The following is a 20,669-nucleotide window of genomic DNA, read 5'->3' on the forward strand; positions in this document are numbered from 1 at the left end:
TATTTTTCTCCGAACAGAAATTAAGTGGAATTCGAACCAATCTATCAGGCTTCAGTCTCTGTTTCTCAAACATTGCATAGAAATGGATCAGCATCCTGAGAAGATAGTTCTGCAGATTGACTAATTGTTGGTTTCATCGTATACTTTTTTAAATTTTAGCTTGCTGCTTGGATTGAAACACACAAAGTAAGGTGTACATAGAATGTGCTGAGAACTGAAGCCAGTGTTTCCTCTGCCTTTGATGGAATGGCTTTCTTTAGCACAGCTAGCAGCTTTGATTTAGGAGAAAGGCATTCTAACGTACTTTGAACTGATTAATAGTATTTTGTTTTAGAACAAACAGCTGTAGTGAAATTTAATTTAATTTCTATAAATTAGCGGTAATTTTAGTAGGAATTCTGGTAGCATTGTGGAATTTACCCACCTTTAGTACTGGCTGAGTGGTGGACTGAAGAGTCCAAGATGCTTCAAGTGAACCACGTTGCCTTCTTGGTTGCGTTCTGAGGAACAACTGGACAAAGAAGCTTCTTTCTGTAGTACCTTAGAAAAGGAAAGAGATTATGAATTTTGTAGTAACAATTCTTTCTAACTGCATTTGTCTTCCTTTCCAGAATGCAATTCCTCATTCAATTCACAGTGTCCTAGTATTGATCGATAAGGAATGTTCTTTTAGACCTGATCGGGACATAGCAATTCAGGTAAGTTAAGAAGTTGCTCAAGGTTGTCAAAAGGTATTTGTAAGTATAAAATTCCATATGAAAAACTCTTCTATCAGAAGTGACTGCAAGGTTGTTTGATCATGTTGTTTAGAAGAAACGAGTCTCCTGGGTTCGTTTTTAAGGATCATTTTTTCTGGGTCTCAGTGCGTACTACTTAGTTCCATGTGTACGACAGGGAGCAGCAAGAGCAAGCTGTTCTCCACAGGAAGGACAGCCGAGAGATGAGCATGGCAATAACACAGGCAGAGCTGGGGACCAGTCCCACAGCACCCAGTGAGGCAATCGAGGGGTTTGTTGTCAGAGCCCTTACAGAGTAGCATAAGCCTACTCTAGCTTTAAAGATGTTTCCCAGTGTAAATTCAGTCTTCGATACATATGGGGGTCATATTACTTACTGTAGCGTGCTTCCTAGGTATTTGCATACTTCAAGTGCTTGTCTAAATGCAAATAGTCTTTTGTACCTAGACTGCATAAAACCAATATCCTGAAGCAGGTAACGGGAGTGTTGGAACAGTTTTGCTGATTTAGTCCTCTCAATAACACAGTATCTGTGTCAGTAGATGATTTAGTGCCAAATTGGCATAGATGTTTGAAGTAAAAATGATGGATTTTAGAGCATGGATGCATTTATGTAAGCTAATGTCGATCAGAAAAGAAATTTGTTCTTCTGGATTTTTTTAACGTTAAAACATAACATAAAAATCTCCTTTCTTTAGGAGAAAGATGTTTTACCAAAGAAAAAGGTTTTATTGAATTAAAAAAAAAAAAGCCCTTTCCGTATCACTGTCCTGTGGCATAGGCTGGTCATTTGATATATTTATTCTCCTGCCTCTGAATGTGTTCCAAATATTACAAAAAGCAAAATATAATTCTTCAAGTGAGGTGAATTTCTTTGGACCAGATTCTTAGCTTCTGTAAATCAGTGGTGTTCAGTGCCTTTCATTTCTTGATGATGGAATATTGCACATATAGAAGAAAAGGGAGACTTTGAGACCCTCCCCCCCCCACATGTATATGTAGTAATTTACTTTAGCTGAGTATCTGGATCTCTGAAGAGCCCATAAGTCCTGGGGTAGGGAAATGAAGTGTTTTTGCATAACAGTTGAATTTAAGTTTTGTAAAGCTTGATTTATAATTTTTTTTGAGAAGTATGAAATTCTCACATCACTGAAGGCTCTGAATAAGCTCATCGACTACACACAGTTGACAGCAGAATTTGATGGAACATTTCAGTATAACCACAGTGACTGGATATGTTTCCGAAGGGTAGGATACTTTGGAGTTCTTGCTATGTGTTCTCTCCCTTTCAATTTTTTTCTTTTTATTGAATTTGATAACTGTTGTTGCTCATTTAAAACAAAAAAAGTCTACCTGTAGTTACTGAGTTCTGGTCAGACTGATAGTTTTCCATTTTCTCCTTTCATTCTGTCATATGCTCTCTTAAATCTCTGGCTATGTTAAACCCTAGCTGTTTCAGTGTGGTGCAATAGTTGTATGTTGTGTACTGTGCAATGATTTCAGTATTGGAAGAAAGATCCATCATATGTTATCACCAAACTATTTCTTTTTTTAATCTTAAGAGATGCTGTTTAACTGGACATGCCTGATGTTTGATCTAATCTAAATCTGAATAACTGGCATGAGATTCTTAGCTAGAGTAGTTTATCCTAGCTTTGAGTCTGACCCTGCAGTTCTCTCTAGCTGTGCAGTGCTCTTTCTTTTCTGCAGAGGTTGGTGGAGCTGTCCTAACTTGTTAGTTAAAACTCTGATTTCTAAAGCTTGGTCTACCATAAATGCATGTGAAGTTGTAACAAATGCAATTGCCTGAAGTTGAAATTGTTTCTATCCTCTTCTTGCCCAGGCGTGGTCTTTATTAATGTAACACTAAAAGGATCATACCGATTGAATTATGCTGGTTTCAAACCATTAGAAGAACCAAAACTGTGCAGGTTAGCACCTGCTGTGAATAACACACAGATAAATTTGTGACTGTTTGTTGTGGTTTTTAAATTTATGACACCAAAGCAATTGTTTTAGACTCTTTCTGAAGTTCTACCTATTGTCTTGCTTTGTCAATGCAGAAACTGGAACCCTTTATTACAAACTGCAAAGAGGCCATTGTCTTTCTGCAAAATGCAGTCAGCTCACTGACAGCTAACAGAACTCTCAACACCGCACAAGTAAGTTTTGGTGGAACAAGTGCAAGAACAAGTGCAAATTTCGCCATTGTCAAATAAGGAAACTTACTTTTGAAAAAAAAACTCTGTAATGTAGCAGACTAAATGCTTTATTTTGACTGAAACTGCAGTGCAGCAAACTGAATTTTTAGCCATAAAAGGAATTTTACAGTTTTAGATTGGATAATCAAACATGATCATACTTGCCCAAATTTCAGTGTTACTGAATGTTTTGCACTGCAGTCACTGGACCAGAAGTAGCTTACTAATGCAATTTATCATGTCAGACCACATCTCTAACACGACTATTCCAGCTGAATATATGTGGTCAGGAGAACTTTGGCCAGAACTGTGTGTAAGCACAGCTCTCCCTAGATTAATGTGTTTTAGATATGTTTGATCAAAAATGACAGATAATATTTAGGGAAAAATCGCAAGTGTGGAATAAGCACTAGCAAAATTCTGGTATTTTGGTCTTATTTTCGAATACGTGTGAGCTAGACAATGTTCACTCTCTGGGTTTCTCAAATGACACTGATAGTATTTTTCTTCTTCGCAGGATGTATGTGATTTAATCAATAAACACAAGACAATGATGAAGCTTGTTTTGGAAGATGCCTTGTTAGTAACACTAAGGCTAGAAGGTGGAACAGTCCTCGCAAGACTTAGGAGGGAGATCTGCCACACAGAAGACTATCGGTAAGTACAGACTTTGCAAAAGGTGCTGACCATGAATCACAGAATCACTGAATAGGTGAGCTTGGAAGGGACCACTGGAGATTGTCTGGTAGAACCCCTATCCTGCTCAAGCACAGTCAGCAAGAGCAGGCTGCCCAGGACCAGTCTAGTCAAGTTTTCAATGTCTCCGCAACCTCTCTGGACAACCTGTTCCAGTCTTCAACCACCCTCACAGTGACAGAGTTATAGTAATAGAAGAAGTGAAAACGGTTGTTTACTATTTTTGTAAGGTAAGATTGTCTTTTGGTCAGTCCCTCTACTGTGTAGCTGCCTCAGCTTTATTTTTTAAGAAGCTCTAGGATCTGCCAGAATTCAGCATTAGCTCATACCTTAAATAAAGAAGAAGTATTAAAGTTCTGATTCAGCAAATCCTATAACTTTTAAGTGTATGGATTTCAAGTTTCATTAGAGCAGAGTTTGAACTGATTTCTAGGCTGATGCAGTCATTCTGAAGTGGAGGCAATTTTATATATGCAGCAGCTCAGAAAGTCTTCTGAGCCGTGCATCCTTGGTCAGCCAGAAGGAGAGACACTTAATATTCTGGACATTTTTGAAAAGTGTGACCATCACGTTTATGTGGTTTTGAGTAAGGTACATATGTATTTGACAAGTTGAATAAAAAATTTTAAATAAAACTTTGTAGTTGCTGGCTTGTTTGCAGTGACATTCTTCAACAAAATAGGCGATTGATGTCTTCTGAAAAATGCATTTCTTCTGATATTGCCTTTGCCAGAAATATTCTGTTGATCTTTCCTCCCCATCTAATAGAGATGCCATGGAAACTGTAACAAGACTTTATAATCAAGTGGATGAGGAAGTCCATAGGCTGGTACTCTTATCTAATAAATGCCTGCAGCAGCTGGAGAATCTTGGGGAAGGGAGAAAATTTGAAGAAGGCTGTGACCAGGTCAGTACTAGTTTTTGAGAATTAGGTTAAACAAGTAACAGTTTTAAGCTTCTATTTCTTTATTTATAGAGCTAGATTTATCCAGTATGATGTGTATCATTGGTGCTGTTCAAAGTATGCATGGGCAATGTTTGAGTAGTGCTATTAACATTAGCAGTTTATGAGTGTGCAAAACAAATGATAGTCATCAGTACTTTAAACAGACCAAACTGAGCTGTAATATAAGCCAGTAGAATTTCTTAAGGGAGATGTATATGAAGTATTTGAACTTGTTATAATGAACAGAGTCATTTCTAAACACTATATTTATGTATAGGGAATGTCTGATTGACTGATTGGGAAAACCAGATTTGTTTGGTATCTTTACGCAGATAAAACAGTGGTTTGAAAATGAGCGAGAGAAATATCTTGGCTGTTTTAACGATCAAGAGGGACTTTCACTGGAAAAGGTGAGGAGGCTGCAAGAAGATTTCCAAGGTTTCATTGACAAGACAAAGGTAGGTAGCATGCTAATACAGAACATTTCCATTGTGTTTTCACAGATGTATAAAAAAAATTACAGAAATACCTAGTCTTGAAGCGAAGAAGGAAGTACGTTTAGTTCCCTAATAGGCGGGAAAATGTTAACTTACTGGCAGCATGCTGATCTTCTTTCCCAGTCTGTGCTGGGCTATGGAGATTGGTCAAAGTGTCTCTGTGTTCCGACTGAACTGATACAACCATGTAGCTTGGTTGCAGTAACAAGAAGAGATACAGATTCCCACCCTAAAAGCAGTATTTCCACTGTATCAGTGTAGCTTATGGCACACATGCAGGTATCTGTGTAGTCTTGTATAATTTTGTTAATTGATGTATAACCTTAAGTGAATTCATATAACCTTGTACCTTGTTTCTGGGAAAAAGACTCTAGTTTGTATGTTGTTGTATTTAACCAATTATATAGCTTAGAAGGAGGAAGACATTGGGTAAGGGAATGTATCAAAAGGGGGATTTGTCAACAAGAGAATATATCAAAACTTGACCAATCAGATAGCCAGTCATGTACAAAGCATCTCCAGTACAGGTAGAAGTTGCAAGCACAGGTGACTCAACTGAGGACAGCTCTGTGAGAAGATTGGCAGAAGGGGGGCTGACAGCCCCCCTCAGACAGTGACTGGTTGACCTGTCCAAGACCTTTAGGTCAAGATGTACCTCATTTCAAATATCCTGATAAAGCTCACTTAGCAACACATTTCTGCAGTCATTTGTGTAACATGCATTGCACCTGAGCTGAGAAACTCCGATTTCTATCATGCTTAGTTCATGGTCTACTGTTGGAGAGCTAGCTCAGAGACTGCTCACTGAAGTCCTTTGCATGGCATAGCCTGCTCCAGAGCTCTGGGAAGGCCACTGTCCTTATACTTTGGGGAAAAAAAAAACAACCCACCAAGGACAGTAAGATAGAGAGAAGGCTGTGCACATACCTGAGTATCTAAAGTGTTGTGAAGATTCTCTGATTTGCAAAGCATAGTAAGTATTTTAAGAGGTTAGCTAAACTAAGAATAGGACATTCAGGTTTATTCCAGGACAGTGGGGGTGACCAGGGGAGTTACTGGGGAAAAAACCCTTCCAGCCTTATTAGACTACAGACACCTTCCCCTGGGACATAAGAACTCTTGCCATTTACTGTAGTAGTATGGGTCAGCATATGGGGGAGGCTGACTATTGTGCCATGCGCTAGGTCACATTCAGCAAAAGCTGTGTGGCATGCAACTAGTTGTTACATAGTAAGGGAAGCAAAGTTACAAAAGGAGACTTAGGTGCTCACTGCCTTCTGGCAGGTAGAAAAGTTCACTATTTGAAATTCTTACTTCAGATAAAGATACTTCCAGGAGAATAGTTGTGTTAGCTGAAAATGGATTTCACTGGATATTATTTTAAAGATGAATTACTACTGCAGCTTTCCCTGCTATTTGTAAACACTCATTTCAACTTTCTGTAATTTTTATTCTGTTCCATTATGACATTTGCTTTCCTTCCACACCCTCCCAAGTCCAAACTGAAGAAAAGGCAGAACACTATGTAAAAACAGATAAATGCAAAATCAGAAGGTTCAGTGAGACCGATGCTATTTTTTTCAGTTTTCATGTGTATTACAACTGACGCAATAAGATTTGTTAATGTGGCGTACAGTTAATGATAAGTAAGATTATGCATAGTAAAGGAAGTAGTATATTATATAGCATATCTATTTTTCTTTTCATCCCCCAACAGCAATATTATGAGAAAGGACTGCAGCTGATGCAAGAAAATCATTCATTAAACATGGAAGAAAAAGTTCAGATCTTCAAGAAATATCTGAGTAACATTTTCATTCAGACAGAGAAGAGGAAGACTGAGCTGACAAAGCTGGTCAATTTGTATGAGTTTTATGAGATGGTAAAAAAAATATTTTTGCATCTGTGCCTTAAGCTAGACTTTATAGATTATAAGAGCGATCAGGCAATGGCAACAGACACACTGTTGTTGTTTGGCAGTCTGTGCAGTCCCCTGAAGGATTAAAACTAGAGGAAGAAATTGGGCAAGTAAACAGGGCTTTTAACTGCTATCATGCAACAGCAAAGTTCAGCTAATCTGGAGTTCCTGTTGTAGAATCTCAAAGAATCAATTGTAAAATAAGCAGGAATTATATTAAGAATAATGCAAAATTTTCAGCTTAACCAGTTTTCAGCCAGTGAGTGTTGAATTAGACAAGCTTTGATGGGCTACGCATGGGATCTCTTCTCCCTTTGCAAGTACATAAGCAGGTTTTTGAGAAATCTGTTGAGTGTGCTGTTTGTCATGTTCTATGTGAATATATAATCTCAATGCACATATGCTTTCCTAGGCAGAATTTTTGACCATTCAGTCTTGAATCTGAAATAAAATCATATCATAATCTTTCTGTTTAAATGAATCATTCTTTTCTAGTTTCTGTAATACAGAAGAGAAGTGTACACATAGCATGATGGTGCACATGTTGGAGGTTTTATAAGCTCAGCACATCTCAGACAGAAAGACCAGATGGACTTTTATGTCATTCTTTTCCTGGCTCTGTTCTCTCTCTATATCTCTGCTACTGAAATCAGATGTAACACAGTTCACTTCTTTTCTAAATGAAAAATAGTTTTACTCTTTACTGTGCTTTCTTAGCGTGATTTAGGGTTCCTGACAAACATTTATTCTAAGGGGTAGGAATATTCCCATAGGAGGGAATCACTCAGCACTTAAATTGTGCCAAGATCTGTGCAGGGGATTTTTCTTAAGTGATTTGAAATCCTTAAACAGGAAATATTTTGTATATATACAGAATTTTAGCACTTAAACTGTACTTTTTGCTTCTAATCCAGGCACAAGAGTGGATGTTACATTGCAATGAGTGTCTTGCACATTTAACTGCGGAGGCCAGATATTCTCCATCTGTGATTCAGTGTTTGCAAACCTATCATCAGGAAGGTACAAAAGTTTCTGCAGAAAACTTTAAAAAAATGAGTGAGATGGTTTTGGCTCTGGGTAGCAAACAAGAACTAAAGCAGTGGCATATTTTGTGGCTGAAATGTCAGCAAACAAGGCATCATTTAGCAAAATTTCTGTCTGAAGCCCTCAAAGATTCCAGTAGAGAGTATTTTCACAAAGTTCTCAAGGAACCTGCTATGAAGATAAACGATGGGTTTGATGTTGGAGGTAGGAAGCCATTAAGCCAGTCCCCTAGCTACTCCTCTTCTAACAACGATGACGATATTTGGGTAGACAAAACTAAGCCTGTGCATAGGACTCAGCCATTAGAAGCACCATCTTTTTTAGGCCTTGGGACTGTAAATCAAAATATGGAAGCAACCGTGGAAGTATCTGCATCTCCACTACAGTGGCTTGCTCCACTTCCAGGTGAACTTGAAAAGAGAAACTGGAATTCAGAGGACATAGACAGCGTTTCCAGTGCACGCTCATCTTTTTTCTGTTCTGAGCCAATCCACTCACCACCTATCTGTCACAGGAAACAACCACACAAAAAGATCATGAAGAAAACACAAAGCTTTGAACTTAGTCAGCATGAAAGCAACTACAGTGAATTTCACCACCGTGGGTACACAGGCGTGCATATCAAAGGACTAGAGGTAGCCAGTAATAATGCTAATGAAGAAAAATACGTGCAATGTTTGAATAGTAGAAGTCCTTTGATAAGTAGAAACCGAAGTTTATCCTCCCCCTCAAGGATCCATCATATGGAAGAAGAGGATAAGAAAAGAGGTGGAAGGTGAGAAATTACACCACAGTCTCTATTAAGTGAGGAGAAAGAGGAAAATGTTTTTTGAAAAGTAAAGGTCAAAAGAGATGACAGAAATGGAAGTGCCCTTAGTTCTAAAGGAATGTTTTTGTGTCATTTTAGTTCTCTAAGCTAGATTTCTTGAGGGGACAGTAAAGATGACAAGTTTTTGTTTGTTTTGTTTTTTTTTTAAGTCAGGGAAAATTCTCATTGAAATCAAGTAAGAGTTGAGTAGAAACAGTGAGGAATTCAAGATTTAAACTGTAGTCCTCCCAAGTTTTACAGACATGCTTCAATTTTTACTCCTTGGGAGTAGTCTCATGATTTCATTTGGACTATTTATGTCTAAAGATAAACAGTCATTCCACTCTCTGAAGGTTAGTGATCATAGCTTAGTATAAATGATGGTGCTCCTGGTTTTTTTCAATATTGCTGTGTCTAATTTTTGTGAGTGTTAGTATTCCTCTGCAACAGGAGAAAACTCTTAACGTGGTATACAAAAACTGGATGTTGAAATTTTTCTAACTTAGATTTATTTCCCAATCTGAGTCAAGTAAGGAGAAAGTCTATGAAAAATTACAAAACAGAAGTTAAAAATAACATTTTATTTGATCTTGCTAGAAATAACAAAAATAAAGATTGGCTCTTATTTTCTTTTTTCATTGTGATACTGTTCTGTAAGAAAATATTCAGTCTGTTGATGTCATTTACTAAAGTATCTTAGGTTAAACTAAAATATTTGGGAAATCTGAGTGATGTAATTTGGGAGGGAGGGGCTGAAATTCAATTGGCAACTTCAATCTGAAGTTCTCTCCTAACTCCTCTCTCCCTTTTTATCTGCTAACAGACTTGACCATTATCAGGTTTTTTATTTCCTGGGGAAAAACTCTCCCTCTAAGGGATATTGTAGCTTGACAGGTTGACCGATTGACCGGTGACGTCTCTGAAGAAGGAAGATTAAATCAATATTAATAAACAAAAGTGTGCATATATTTATACAATGTAGCACCAAAAATGAAAGCTCTTAAAGATGTAGGTCTGCTTTCTTTTTCAGAAAATATTTCTATTAATCCCTGCTGAATTAGTAATTCAGTAATTGTCCCTTGATTCACACAAGCTACACCAAAGGGTAGTCTCCTTGAGGTAAAATTCATCATCATTTCAGTGTTCTTATTGAGCAAAACTACATATCATATCTGAATTTTATTTGTGGTGGTTGTCTGCTATAGTTTTCCAGGACCACAGTTCAGCAAACTACCAACAAGCCAATCCTATTTAAAATTCAGTCAAATCTTCAGGTGACTTTAATGATCTTAAAGTTTAGCACATGCTTAACTGTTTTGCTAGGTAGGATGCATTTAATCATGTATGCCAGTGTTTTCTTAAATTCTGGCCTCTGTGCTTCTGGAAAGCACAAGTTCTTAGTTTGTGCAGGAGTTGGGTGTCTTATGTTTTTTCTGTGGAAGTCAATGATTTAGAAGGAGCTTGTGTGTCTTCTTTAATCAGTACATGCTACTTTTAATAATGATGAAACACAGCAACCTCACTTAATATGCATGACTATTCATTTTTTGTAATTTAATTGTACCATTTTTTCATAAAGCTGTTGTTTTACTTTATTCTCCTGTAAAATAAATTTTAAGATGGATCCAGTTTTCATGTTAGACTTGACAAAATCTATGAGTTGTTATCTGATCGATAGCATTACTTGTCCTGTGTAATTAGCATTCCTGCAAACATACAGAACTATGCTTAGCTCTTTGCAAATGTAGCTGTCTGTTTTAAAATCTCACCTACCTGGATCAGAGTGTAAAATAACAAAAGCCACAGGCTTTTGAAGTTTTTTATGACAGTTTGACAAGGCTATGCCTTTTCCTGTAGATATGCAGCTAAGACTGCTGCTAGCTATAACCACTCTTAAGAAGCAGGTTAACAAAGTTTCTGATTTACTTGCATACGTAAGGATTTATGTACATGTCAAAATTATTTCTTTTTAAGTGAAACATATTTCCAAATGCCTCCATAATTGATGCTTTTATTCCACAATAAAAAGTCTCATGTCTTTTCGTTTATCATTTTCAAATGTATGTTTAGACAAAGCAGAACAAGGTAATTGTGTTGTGAAATAAGAGTTCAAGCATAAATGTATTCAGCATTTCCTGCTCTTGAAATAATCTACGTGTAGAGAAGCCATAATTGTCTGTGGGGAAAGACCTTTGTGTTGGATGCCTAGGTGTTGGTTTAGATAGTTGGTTTAGCATGAAATTATATTGCAGTAATTTTTATGTAAAGATTGATTTTAAGTCTTAGGCTAGTACGAGTTACAATAAAGTTTTCATTGTTCTTGTAATTTAGTAGAAGCAAAATTGAAGATTGCCTTAGATCTATCAAAATCAGTAACTTCCTCTGTAGTTTTTTAAACTTGTATTACAGGATTCTTCTTGAAGTGTAGCTTGATTTTCTTTTGCTTCCTTTAGATGCTCTTTTGTGCCAGGGAATCAAGGGAGAGGGAAGCAGGATGTAGCCTGTTTAAATGTTTAAATGGCTCTAACTGAATTACAAGCACAGCAACGTCTTTCAGTGTTAACTTTAGATATCAACATGTGCATGCTGTGTGTCAGCAGGGAGTTGAGCCCGTAGGTTCTAGTTTCATGTGTGTTTTGCTTACTGGATCTCTCTGGAGAAAAGCAAGGTAGGCACACTGGCAATTTTTTCCAAGCTCAAGTGATCAAGAAAAAACAACCTGAGACTTTTAAAAAGGTATGTTTGTTTGGTTTTGGTTTAGGAGGTTTTTTTAGGTTTTTTTCCTCCCTTGTGAATATCCTGAGCTTTTGGGATTGCAATTCCAGTTTTTCCTCCATGTCTAGAGAAATGCTTTGCAAAATCCTCAGCTTCTCAGGAGTGTGGAAGAGCACAGGGCTTCTGTGTGCCGGTGCATCCTTCTCTTATAGGAGGTAGCCAGCATTGTGGGGAGGTGCTTAGTGACCGTTGCGTGCGAATTACATGCAGGGTATTCATGTCATGTCCCATGGGTGATTTACCCTTATGATGATTTCTGGGTGGAACTGGCTTAAACAGGCTTCTTGAAATTAAGAGGAAAACATTGATGCTAAAGCAAAGGAGGGAAAAGCCTCTTCAGCTGTCCCACTGCAAATAAAATTTGGTGTTGCCCCATTTTTCAGCTGTTAGTAATTCATTACTGCTCAGAGATGTGGTACAGCGTGCTTTCCACTTTCATACAGTTTTTGCTCCAGTGATGAGCTATTTGCTGCTCATATGCAGGGGCATTCAAACAGGCAAGAAATAAGGGCCATAGGGCAGAGTTCCATCCATGGATAAAAAGCGTAGTGGAAATGTAAAGTAAGATAGTACAAGGAATTAGCATTTACAGCTAGAGCCCCAGTTTGATCCCCAGAAATGTTCTGATTGTCCGGTGTGGGATGTTGTTTTTGGTGTTTTGCTGAGGCAGTGACCACAAAAGTAAGATCCAAATTCAGATTCAAAATGAAAAGTTCAGAGAGTGAAGTCTCAGATTCATTTCTAGAGCTACTGAAAAAGATATTCCCTCTTTTGAGCAAAAAATACCAATTAAATTGATAGTTTATCTCTCTAAGACTTAGATTCGTGAATGAAATACATTAACAATGTAAGTATTTCTGAGATTTGTCTCAACCATGTATTAAAACTGCAGTAAATATTCCACGGCTGGGAAAAATAGAGGTTTATTCAGCAGCAATTTTTGTTATAATGAATATCTTTATAGTTTTTTATTCTCTTTATAATTTAATAATTCAATATAATTTTATAATTCTCTTTAAAATATGTTTCTGTATTATTAACTATCCAGAAAAGACTTTAAACCGCTGTATATTTTAATTGTTGAAGAATTGTTATGAGGAAAGAAGGAAACCCTACAAAAATACTGAAATATTTTCTCTCTGGTTTATATAACCAGGGACTTAGAATAGTTTCAGTTTTCAGCAAATGAAGTCCATGATGTTAAAGAAATTTTATTGGACATGAGTTTAATTCTATTTATTTTTATTTCTTGCCTTCATTTTCCAAAGAAAATATGTAATCTCCATGAAATGTGGTTTGTTTCAGTCTTGCCAAAATATCTGCATACACCAAAAATCACACCCTCCTTTCCACCACCACCTCTCCTTTTGCTTGTTTCCTTGCTTCACTTTCTCCTACACACGCTTTAGCCAAGCATTGTTTTGCTGGAAGTGGTAAGTCATGTCTTTGCTTGAGAAAGGTCATATGCATTAACCTTAAGAACAGCTTTCTCAGTGGGAATTCACAGCCTGTCAGAGGACATGTTGTTTAAGGAAAATCATGAGAATTGGACTGCAGGTTAGTTTATCATCCCAGAAGTTTTGCTCTGTTTCCAGTTTTAAATGGAAGAATGAAAAAAAAAAATCAAGAAACCTTTGCACATGCAATAAAGCGGTCTTTGACAAGGCAAAGTACCTTCAGCATGGCTCAAATACTTTTGCTTTCTTCCTTTTTCTGATAACTGGTTTTCATAGGACCAGCTCCAATCCTCTGTTTTGTCCATGAAAAACAGCTGCATTTAGGAAGATCATGAAGTTGTAATTGAAATCGGAAGTAACCCAAGACAAGAGATCTCTTAAGTGGTTGAGCAGCCAATACAAGGGTGCTTTTTTTTCAGAAGTGGGTAGAGATGAATAAAAAGTGCAAGCAAAAACAGTAATCGATGGATTACACCTTGTAATAATCGGTCAGTGTTTAAGCAGTTGTTTCTGTCTTGCAGCAATAAAGTACAACATATAATGGATGAGATGATCACAACAGAAAGAGAGTATGTTAGATCCTTAGGATATATCATCAACAACTATTTTCCAGAAATGGAAAGAATTGACTTACCTCAGGATTTGCGTGGGAAGAGGAACACTATCTTTGGAAACCTGGAGAAGCTCTATGATTTCCATTGCCAGTACTTCCTAAAAGAGCTGGAGCACTGCCAAGATTTCCCACTGTGTGTCAGCCACTGCTTTCTCAAACATGTAAGTCTTGTCCTCAAAGGAGGACACATCCTTCAAGCCTGACATTGAGTTAACTTCAAACTCTGTTGGATCAGCTGAATTACATTTCTTAAGCTGTGCCATGACAAATGAGGACTACATGGGTAACAGCGTAGGTTCCTCCTGTCAAAAGGGAGCTAAATGCAACTCCTGACCATGTCTATTTGTTTCTAATAGGCAAAGCATCAGATTGTTGGGGATTTTCTTTTTATACATCTGCTGTGGATATGTGTTTAATTCAATAGATTTTTAGTAGTAAAATGCAGGGTATGTGTGGCAGGAATGATATGCATACAGATTTTGTACATATAGTTTTAAGATGGAGCTTGTACAGAGCTGGCCTTACAGCTTGCCTGTAGTTTTTGGATATGTGGTAAATGATTCTGTCTCCAGCTTCCTTTCAGCTAAACTGTTATACACAAACATTTTTCAGTAAATAAGAAGTGATTCAAAGGCCCTTGGAGAAAATAAAATCAGGTATTAAATATTTTGCTGTTCGAAATATCACGTCACTCTTCTTCCTTATGTACAATCTTGATTTTGGCTTATTATGGAGCAAAAGGTGAATTATGAGAATTATAACCTTATTTTAAGCAGGTACAGAAACTTGAATAGGAATTGCGGTCATACTTCAACCAGAACCAGGCATGCAAAGGGACATGCATTAGCTGAAGTGCTGGTCCTTCTCATATCTGTCTCTGCCCAGTGGCAGCTATGCAGAGGAGTGATGTGGCCAAGAATTTAGTGATTTATATCAAGATGCTTCCTGCCTTGCTGAAATGCTGGCCTCAAAACGTTGAACACTCCCTCCTGCTCTCACATCTCATCCCCAATTTTTTTTTCTTTTTTTGGAGAAAGTGGATGAAAGCAAAACTAGTTATTGCTGGATCTGCAGAAATTGGCACTAAACTCCTATAAAAGCTTTTTATTTTTCTGAAGGAACAAGTTCCTATATATTTATGTCCACAAGGCAATGATACAATTTGTAGCACCTTCTGAAATGCCTGGAGCAATTAGGGTGTTATGGCTTACGCAGCTGAAAGAGCAAGGCCCTCTGACAAAGAGGATGGAGTTGTGGTTACTGTTTGCATCCCCTGTTGAGCATCATGTTTGGTTTGATTGGAGTCTCTCATTGCACTACGTTTGCCATCAAAAGGAAAACACACCATTTTTTGCCCCTTCCACACCCTGTGTCTCTTTCTAATCATCTAGTATTAGTGCTTAAGACTTGCAATAAGCCCAAGGTTTTCCCCATATAGTAATAAGCATAACAGGGAATTCTCCATGAGAGGTTTGGCTGTTACCCAGTTTTGGTGAGCGCCGAGTTTAAGTGAATGTTTCAGTTGAAAATGCTTGAGTTGCTATGGTGTGTTTATTGTCCATCCAAATTAATTTTTGGCCTGTTCAGATTTTTCCTCTTAGGTATACATTTCATTGCCTTCTCCAGTACTTCTGGAGAAGGAACAGAACACTGTTCCATGATGTCTGAGAAAGTTAACAGGTTTCTGCTGACTGGAATTAGTGGGGAATACATCCTTTTTGGTGAGGTTCTTGACAAGGAGGCCTCTGAAAGCTGAGGTGAACTCTGACCGCTTTGCATCTTCCCTAAATCTTTATGCAGATTTATTTGGTTGTTTTTTTAACTGGAAAAAATCTGATGATAGAAAGGAACTGACTAACAATATCTTCTCCACTTTTTTAGGAAGAACAATTTGGCATGTATGCTTTATATAGCAAGAACAAGCCACAGTCGGATGCTTTGCTAACCAGCCATGGAAATGCATTCTTTAAAGTAATTACTGTCTAGTTTCTCACTTCATGTAAATTGCATGATCATCACTTACTGATCTTAAAGCTGTTCAGGAAACATAGTTTAGCAGTACTTACCCATTTCTGTTGCTTCTGCAGAGCAAGCAACAGAATCTGTGTGATAAGATGGATTTGGCCTCCTATTTGCTGAAGCCCATTCAAAGAATGAGCAAGTATGCACTTCTGCTGAAGGACATGATCAAGGAATGTACGAAGACCCAGGAGCAGGAACTCAGTGACCTGAGGGCTGCTGAGGAGATGGTGAAATTCCAGCTACGCCATGGAAATGACCTGCTTGCTATGGATGCCATTCAAGGATGTGATGTAAGTGTTTTTCAGCTGTTCCTTTGCTGTTCACTTGACTTTCCTGCTGCGCTTTTTACTCCAAGGTAGCATGTGACTAGGCAGGACAGAAGGGAGTGTTGGACCACCTATTATTTGTACTGCTGTGGGGCCTGCATGACTGCAAGTCATGGGTCAAAAGCCCAGAGTGCTCAGTGCTGTACACCATAATTAAGAAGAAATGTGGTAGCGAGGAAGCCAATGCCTATCCTAAGATGCTTCTGCTTGCAGGACATGTGTAGCAGAACCCCAAGACAGGCTACATGGCTCTTGAATTGTGTGTGAGCATGATGAAGGGATGCCTGAACTTTTCAATAATCTGATCAGATCTGAAAGTGGTTCTAGCACATTCACATTACTCTGGTTTAATCAGCAGTACAAATGCAGCTGTACTGGATCAATATCTGGAGCAATGTGTCCCCAGAGTGTTATGCCACTTTTACTTGTAGCTCAGCTTATTTTCACCTCTGAGGTAGACGTATTATCCTCTCCTCCTTCCTTGCACTTGGTGAAATCAATACCACCTCCTCTTCTCTGTCAAAACTTTGTCATTTTTGCTCAACAGGTCAATTTGAAAGAGCAAGGGCAACTGCGATGTCAGGATGAGTTTATTGTTTGCTGTGGAAGGAAGAAATATTTGAGGCATGTCTTCCTCTTTGAAGATCTTATCTTATTCAGCAAGACAAAAAAGATTGATGGAGGATATGACATCTATATGTACAAACAATCATTCAAGGTAAATTAAATCTGTTGTCTTGTTAGGCAAATGTGTAAATGTGCAATGTTCCTTTCTCAGTAGCCTACCATGAACAGGACTGTGTTCTTCTTAGCAGTGTTGAGTGAAGGGACTAGCATCCCACTGTAAATTGCTTTACAAGTCATTTTTTGTTCTAGGGAAAAAATAAAGAAGCTGTACTTTCAAAGTCTGGAGAAGCTCTGAGTATGCATATTCCGTTAACTGTTTTATGTCATAAATGCATAAAACACACAAAAAGTTCGAGTGTCTTATCATTTGCACAGCAAGGAGTGTTTGGGAATATACAAAGTCCTAATTTGCAGTCACCTGGATTAAGAATACAGGCATGTCCACTGTGTGTTGATCCTGGTTTGCCAGCGTTCTTACAGATACGCATAACTTTTAAGTGCATGCTTAAACTACTGTAGTGAATTGGGGCCGTAAGTGAAGTTTATTTTGCATGTGTGATGCCAGCTGATATGTCTTCAACTGGAAGAAGCAGAATTGTGACTCAGCTACTATATCCTGTGTTATAGACTCAGTTTAACTAACTGACTGCAATTCTCTGATCATTAAAGGATGCGTGCTGTCTTCTAGCAGCAATATTGCTGTGTTTTCACACTCTTTAGGAGGAGATCATATGTAAGAAAGACAAACTGCAGGTTCTTGCAAAAGCAAGTCAGCTGGAAGCACTCACAGCTTCATTGCCAAGAAATCAAGATGAGCAGGTTTTTCAATTAAAATGAATGACATAAGGAAATTAGTCTGCTCTGTTTGTCATAAACATTGAATTGTTTTTGTCTTTCAGACTGCTGAGATTGGAATGACGGAAAATGTTGGAGATAGTGGTCTGAGGTTTGAAATTTGGTTTCGAAGGAGAAGAAGATCCCAGGATACATATGTCCTTCAAGCAAACTCAGCAGAAAATAAAATTGCATGGACTAATATCATAGGAAAGATTCTTTGGAGACAGGCTCTGAGGAATCGAGGTATGCGAAATGTGTAAAGGTGTTTCATCAGGTAACTTCTTGTTCTAGGTGGACAGACTAACTTCTCAAAGGGTGAAATAGGTATCTTAAGCCAACAGCGATTAAACAAGGGACACTGGAAAACAGCTACAGTAAATGGCATTCAAAAATAGTTATGGCTCAATACACTTTTCTCCTTGTCACATCCCACCTACAAGAGGGGGAGGGTGACCCAAATTCGCAAATCCCCTCAGTATGGATTAAGGGTGAAACGGCGCTCAAGGTCCATTTATACATATCAACTTTAATGGAACAAATATTCAGCGGACATTGGCACAAATATTCAGCGGACGTTGGTCCTCTAACAATTATACCTGCCTCAGCTATGCAGCTCTTTGAGGAACCAAGTTGGGCCTTGTGTTACATTACTTAACAGCGTGAAAGGGGAGTGGGGGGAGAGAAGAGAAGAGGAGAAAGAGACAGAGAGAATCACCAATCCTGGATTCACCATCAGACTTGCCAATGGGGGTGTTTGGTGTAGAGAGAAACCACCCACCCGGGGCTCCTACGTGCCCGTACTTATTTGCTCCAGCTCCTGGGCTTCTGGAACCTTCTCTGACTCTGGTCTTAGGAGTGGTTGAGACAGCCATCAATTAAGGGAAGTGGCACCACTTAGTCAAGGTGAGTGACACGAAGCCCCCCTTCCTGTGACTTCTGGGACCCTCCTTCAGGGCTGTGGTCCCAGGAGCGGTTGTTCGAGCTCACAGTGCTGTTATTTGGGCCTCGTCCGTTATGCTTCTGAAGTTTCAGAAATTTTAGTAGGACCCCTTAAGTAAGTTACATAAGTATGGGGGATATTTTATTTTAAAATGCCATGCTTAAATATATAAAGGTGTTTACGTTTGGATACCTGTGTAAAGTAGAAGGTTGGGTTTAGTATTGCCATAGCCAGTAATGATGCTTGTTAAAGGTAAGCTGCAGGACTAGAAATTGGGCTGTTATCTTTTATTTGGTTCTGTGTAATCTGATCAAGACTTCTTTTGGAGAGATGATGTTCGGACTGGCAAAAGTTAGGAAAGCACCTGAACTTTAGAAATATCTTATCACGTGAGGACTTGTTCTTTCCTGATACTGACAGTCTCATATGTGAAAGGTAGACACTTCCTCCTGTTAACTGAAGGGCAGAGATTTTAAATCTTTATCAAATCTGAGATTGATGTTAGGCAAGATAATCATTTTGGTTTAATACTCCTTTCTCTGGAAAGGAAAAGGGCGCCTACAACAGCTTCCTCTTCACTCTCTCGCCACCTTCTTTGCTTCAGTGTTGATGCTTATCTGACCCCACAGTATACCACCCGTTTCTTGATTGATAGATTAGTTTTCTGTTATCTTAGGCATGTCATGAAATGCCACCATGATTTTAGAAATAAGAACCCTCTTAGTTTATTCATTCTCAATTCTGTCTGTTCTGCAGTCTTTTAGAAAAAGATAAGGCAGAATCAGAACTTCAAAAACTAACTCTTTCCTCTTCCATCACCTCGTACACAAAACCTTTCATTAGGAAAATAGGAAACAAAATGCTTCTTTAGTTTTAGGCTTTCTTTATAAGCATTAAGAAAGAGTATAATTTCCATTCTTTTCTGGAAAGAAACTGTTTATCAGCAGTTAAATACTTCACCTAGAAAATCAGAGAAGAATGCTGAGGAATGATCTTAAGGATCTGAAGGATCCTATTTCAGGAGCTGAAACCTGTGTGGCAAATGCTTCTGTGAAAATAATCCAGGGCAATATTTAATTTGTATGAGTTGTCTAGCCTTGTCAGCACAGTATGTCCTCAGAAACATTCCATACACAGCAGGATCTGATTTTCGTGGTCCTTGTGAGGCATGGTTCTGTCATGTTTTTTGAATGAGTGATTGTTATTTTGAGGAAGACACAAACCAAAAAGAATGTCCTTTTATGATCACTTAGGAATCTCTTAAGGTCAGTTTAACTAGGTCAGTTTTATTAGTGGCTGTCCTATAGTCTAAAACTGAAAGTCACTTTAAAAATTGTCATGCCGATTCCTTATCGTGAAAATAACCAGGTCTGTTCTCACCACTAGCGGTCGTCACTGTTTTATCTGAACAGTGTATATACTTACTGAAGTTAAAAGGCCAACTTGCAACTTGTTTTTTGATCTGTCAAATAAAGCAGACACAAAGAAATTGTTACGTATGCTAATTGAAACCAAAGCAGTAACTGTATACATTTTGGTGACTTGTGTTACAGTACCCATGTACAGTGGAGGTGATTATAAATTTAATTTTGGAAGTACTTTTTAGATTCCTCCAGTTTATTTTGAAGATAAGTGAGCTTTTTTAAATTTAATGCTTTTTTTTAACCAGACCCCACTGAAGTGTGTGTTGGAGGTGGAGTTGCTGTTGTTGCAAGCAGCGCTGGCGGAGATGTTAGCACTGGAGTAGTACTGGATGCGTTACTAGGGCTGTCACATTCCTGATAGCAGTACAGGGGATAGAAAAGCTGGCAGCGTCTCTACTCCCAAGGTAGAGATATGTCAGTGGAGGGATCTTTCTGGTTTAACACCTGCCCTGAGAGTCTTCAGGTCTGTCTTTTCCTGATGCACAGCTCAAGTCTCTAAACAGATCTCCCCTCTGATCTCCCTGTAGTTTCCAGAGGAAGTTCTAGAGCCCCTTATGTTCCTCTACCCTCCACTGCAAATCATCTACTTACCTGAGACTGGTACTGCTCTTCTGCAGCTCTCCCGCACCTCGCAGTGCATATACATGCTGGATGCATTTGCTTGACAACTTTTCTACCATTTTCAGAAACTGCAATTGCCTACTGACTCGCTGGTCTTGCAGCTTTTCATTGGCCTTGCATGTTTGACTATGCCATCTCTTCCTTGGCCCTGCCTTCAGAAGAAAGTGCCTTGTTCTTTAT

The 20,669-nt window shown here is 38.4% G+C and overlaps 1 protein-coding gene across 6 annotated transcripts in view; it reads left to right on the forward strand.

Annotated features, from left to right (window-relative positions):
- Positions 1-20,669, forward strand: part of PLEKHG4B (pleckstrin homology and RhoGEF domain containing G4B) — a 65,348-nt gene that overhangs the window by 36,658 nt on the left and 8,021 nt on the right. For 3 of the 6 annotated variants that reach the window (XM_026107117.2, XM_026107120.2, XM_026107119.2), the window contains 13 exons: positions 612-698; positions 1,866-1,985; positions 2,801-2,899; positions 3,456-3,595; positions 4,403-4,541; positions 4,913-5,038; positions 6,795-6,959; positions 7,910-8,814; positions 13,601-13,853; positions 15,574-15,663; positions 15,780-16,004; positions 16,588-16,758; positions 17,567-17,747. In XM_026107117.2, the coding sequence (XP_025962902.1) occupies positions 612-698; positions 1,866-1,985; positions 2,801-2,899; positions 3,456-3,595; positions 4,403-4,541; positions 4,913-5,038; positions 6,795-6,959; positions 7,910-8,814; positions 13,601-13,853; positions 15,574-15,663; positions 15,780-16,004; positions 16,588-16,758; positions 17,567-17,747 (2,701 nt within the window). The remainder of the gene's footprint in view (positions 1-611; positions 699-1,865; positions 1,986-2,800; positions 2,900-3,455; positions 3,596-4,402; positions 4,542-4,912; positions 5,039-6,794; positions 6,960-7,909; positions 8,815-13,600; positions 13,854-15,573; positions 15,664-15,779; positions 16,005-16,587; positions 16,759-17,566; positions 17,748-20,669) is intronic. The other 3 variants (XM_064506813.1, XM_026107118.2, XM_026107121.2) reach the window with 3 other exon arrangements.

This window comes from Dromaius novaehollandiae, chromosome 2, assembly GCF_036370855.1.
Source record: "Dromaius novaehollandiae isolate bDroNov1 chromosome 2, bDroNov1.hap1, whole genome shotgun sequence".
NCBI classification, from domain to species: domain Eukaryota; kingdom Metazoa; phylum Chordata; class Aves; order Casuariiformes; family Dromaiidae; genus Dromaius; species Dromaius novaehollandiae.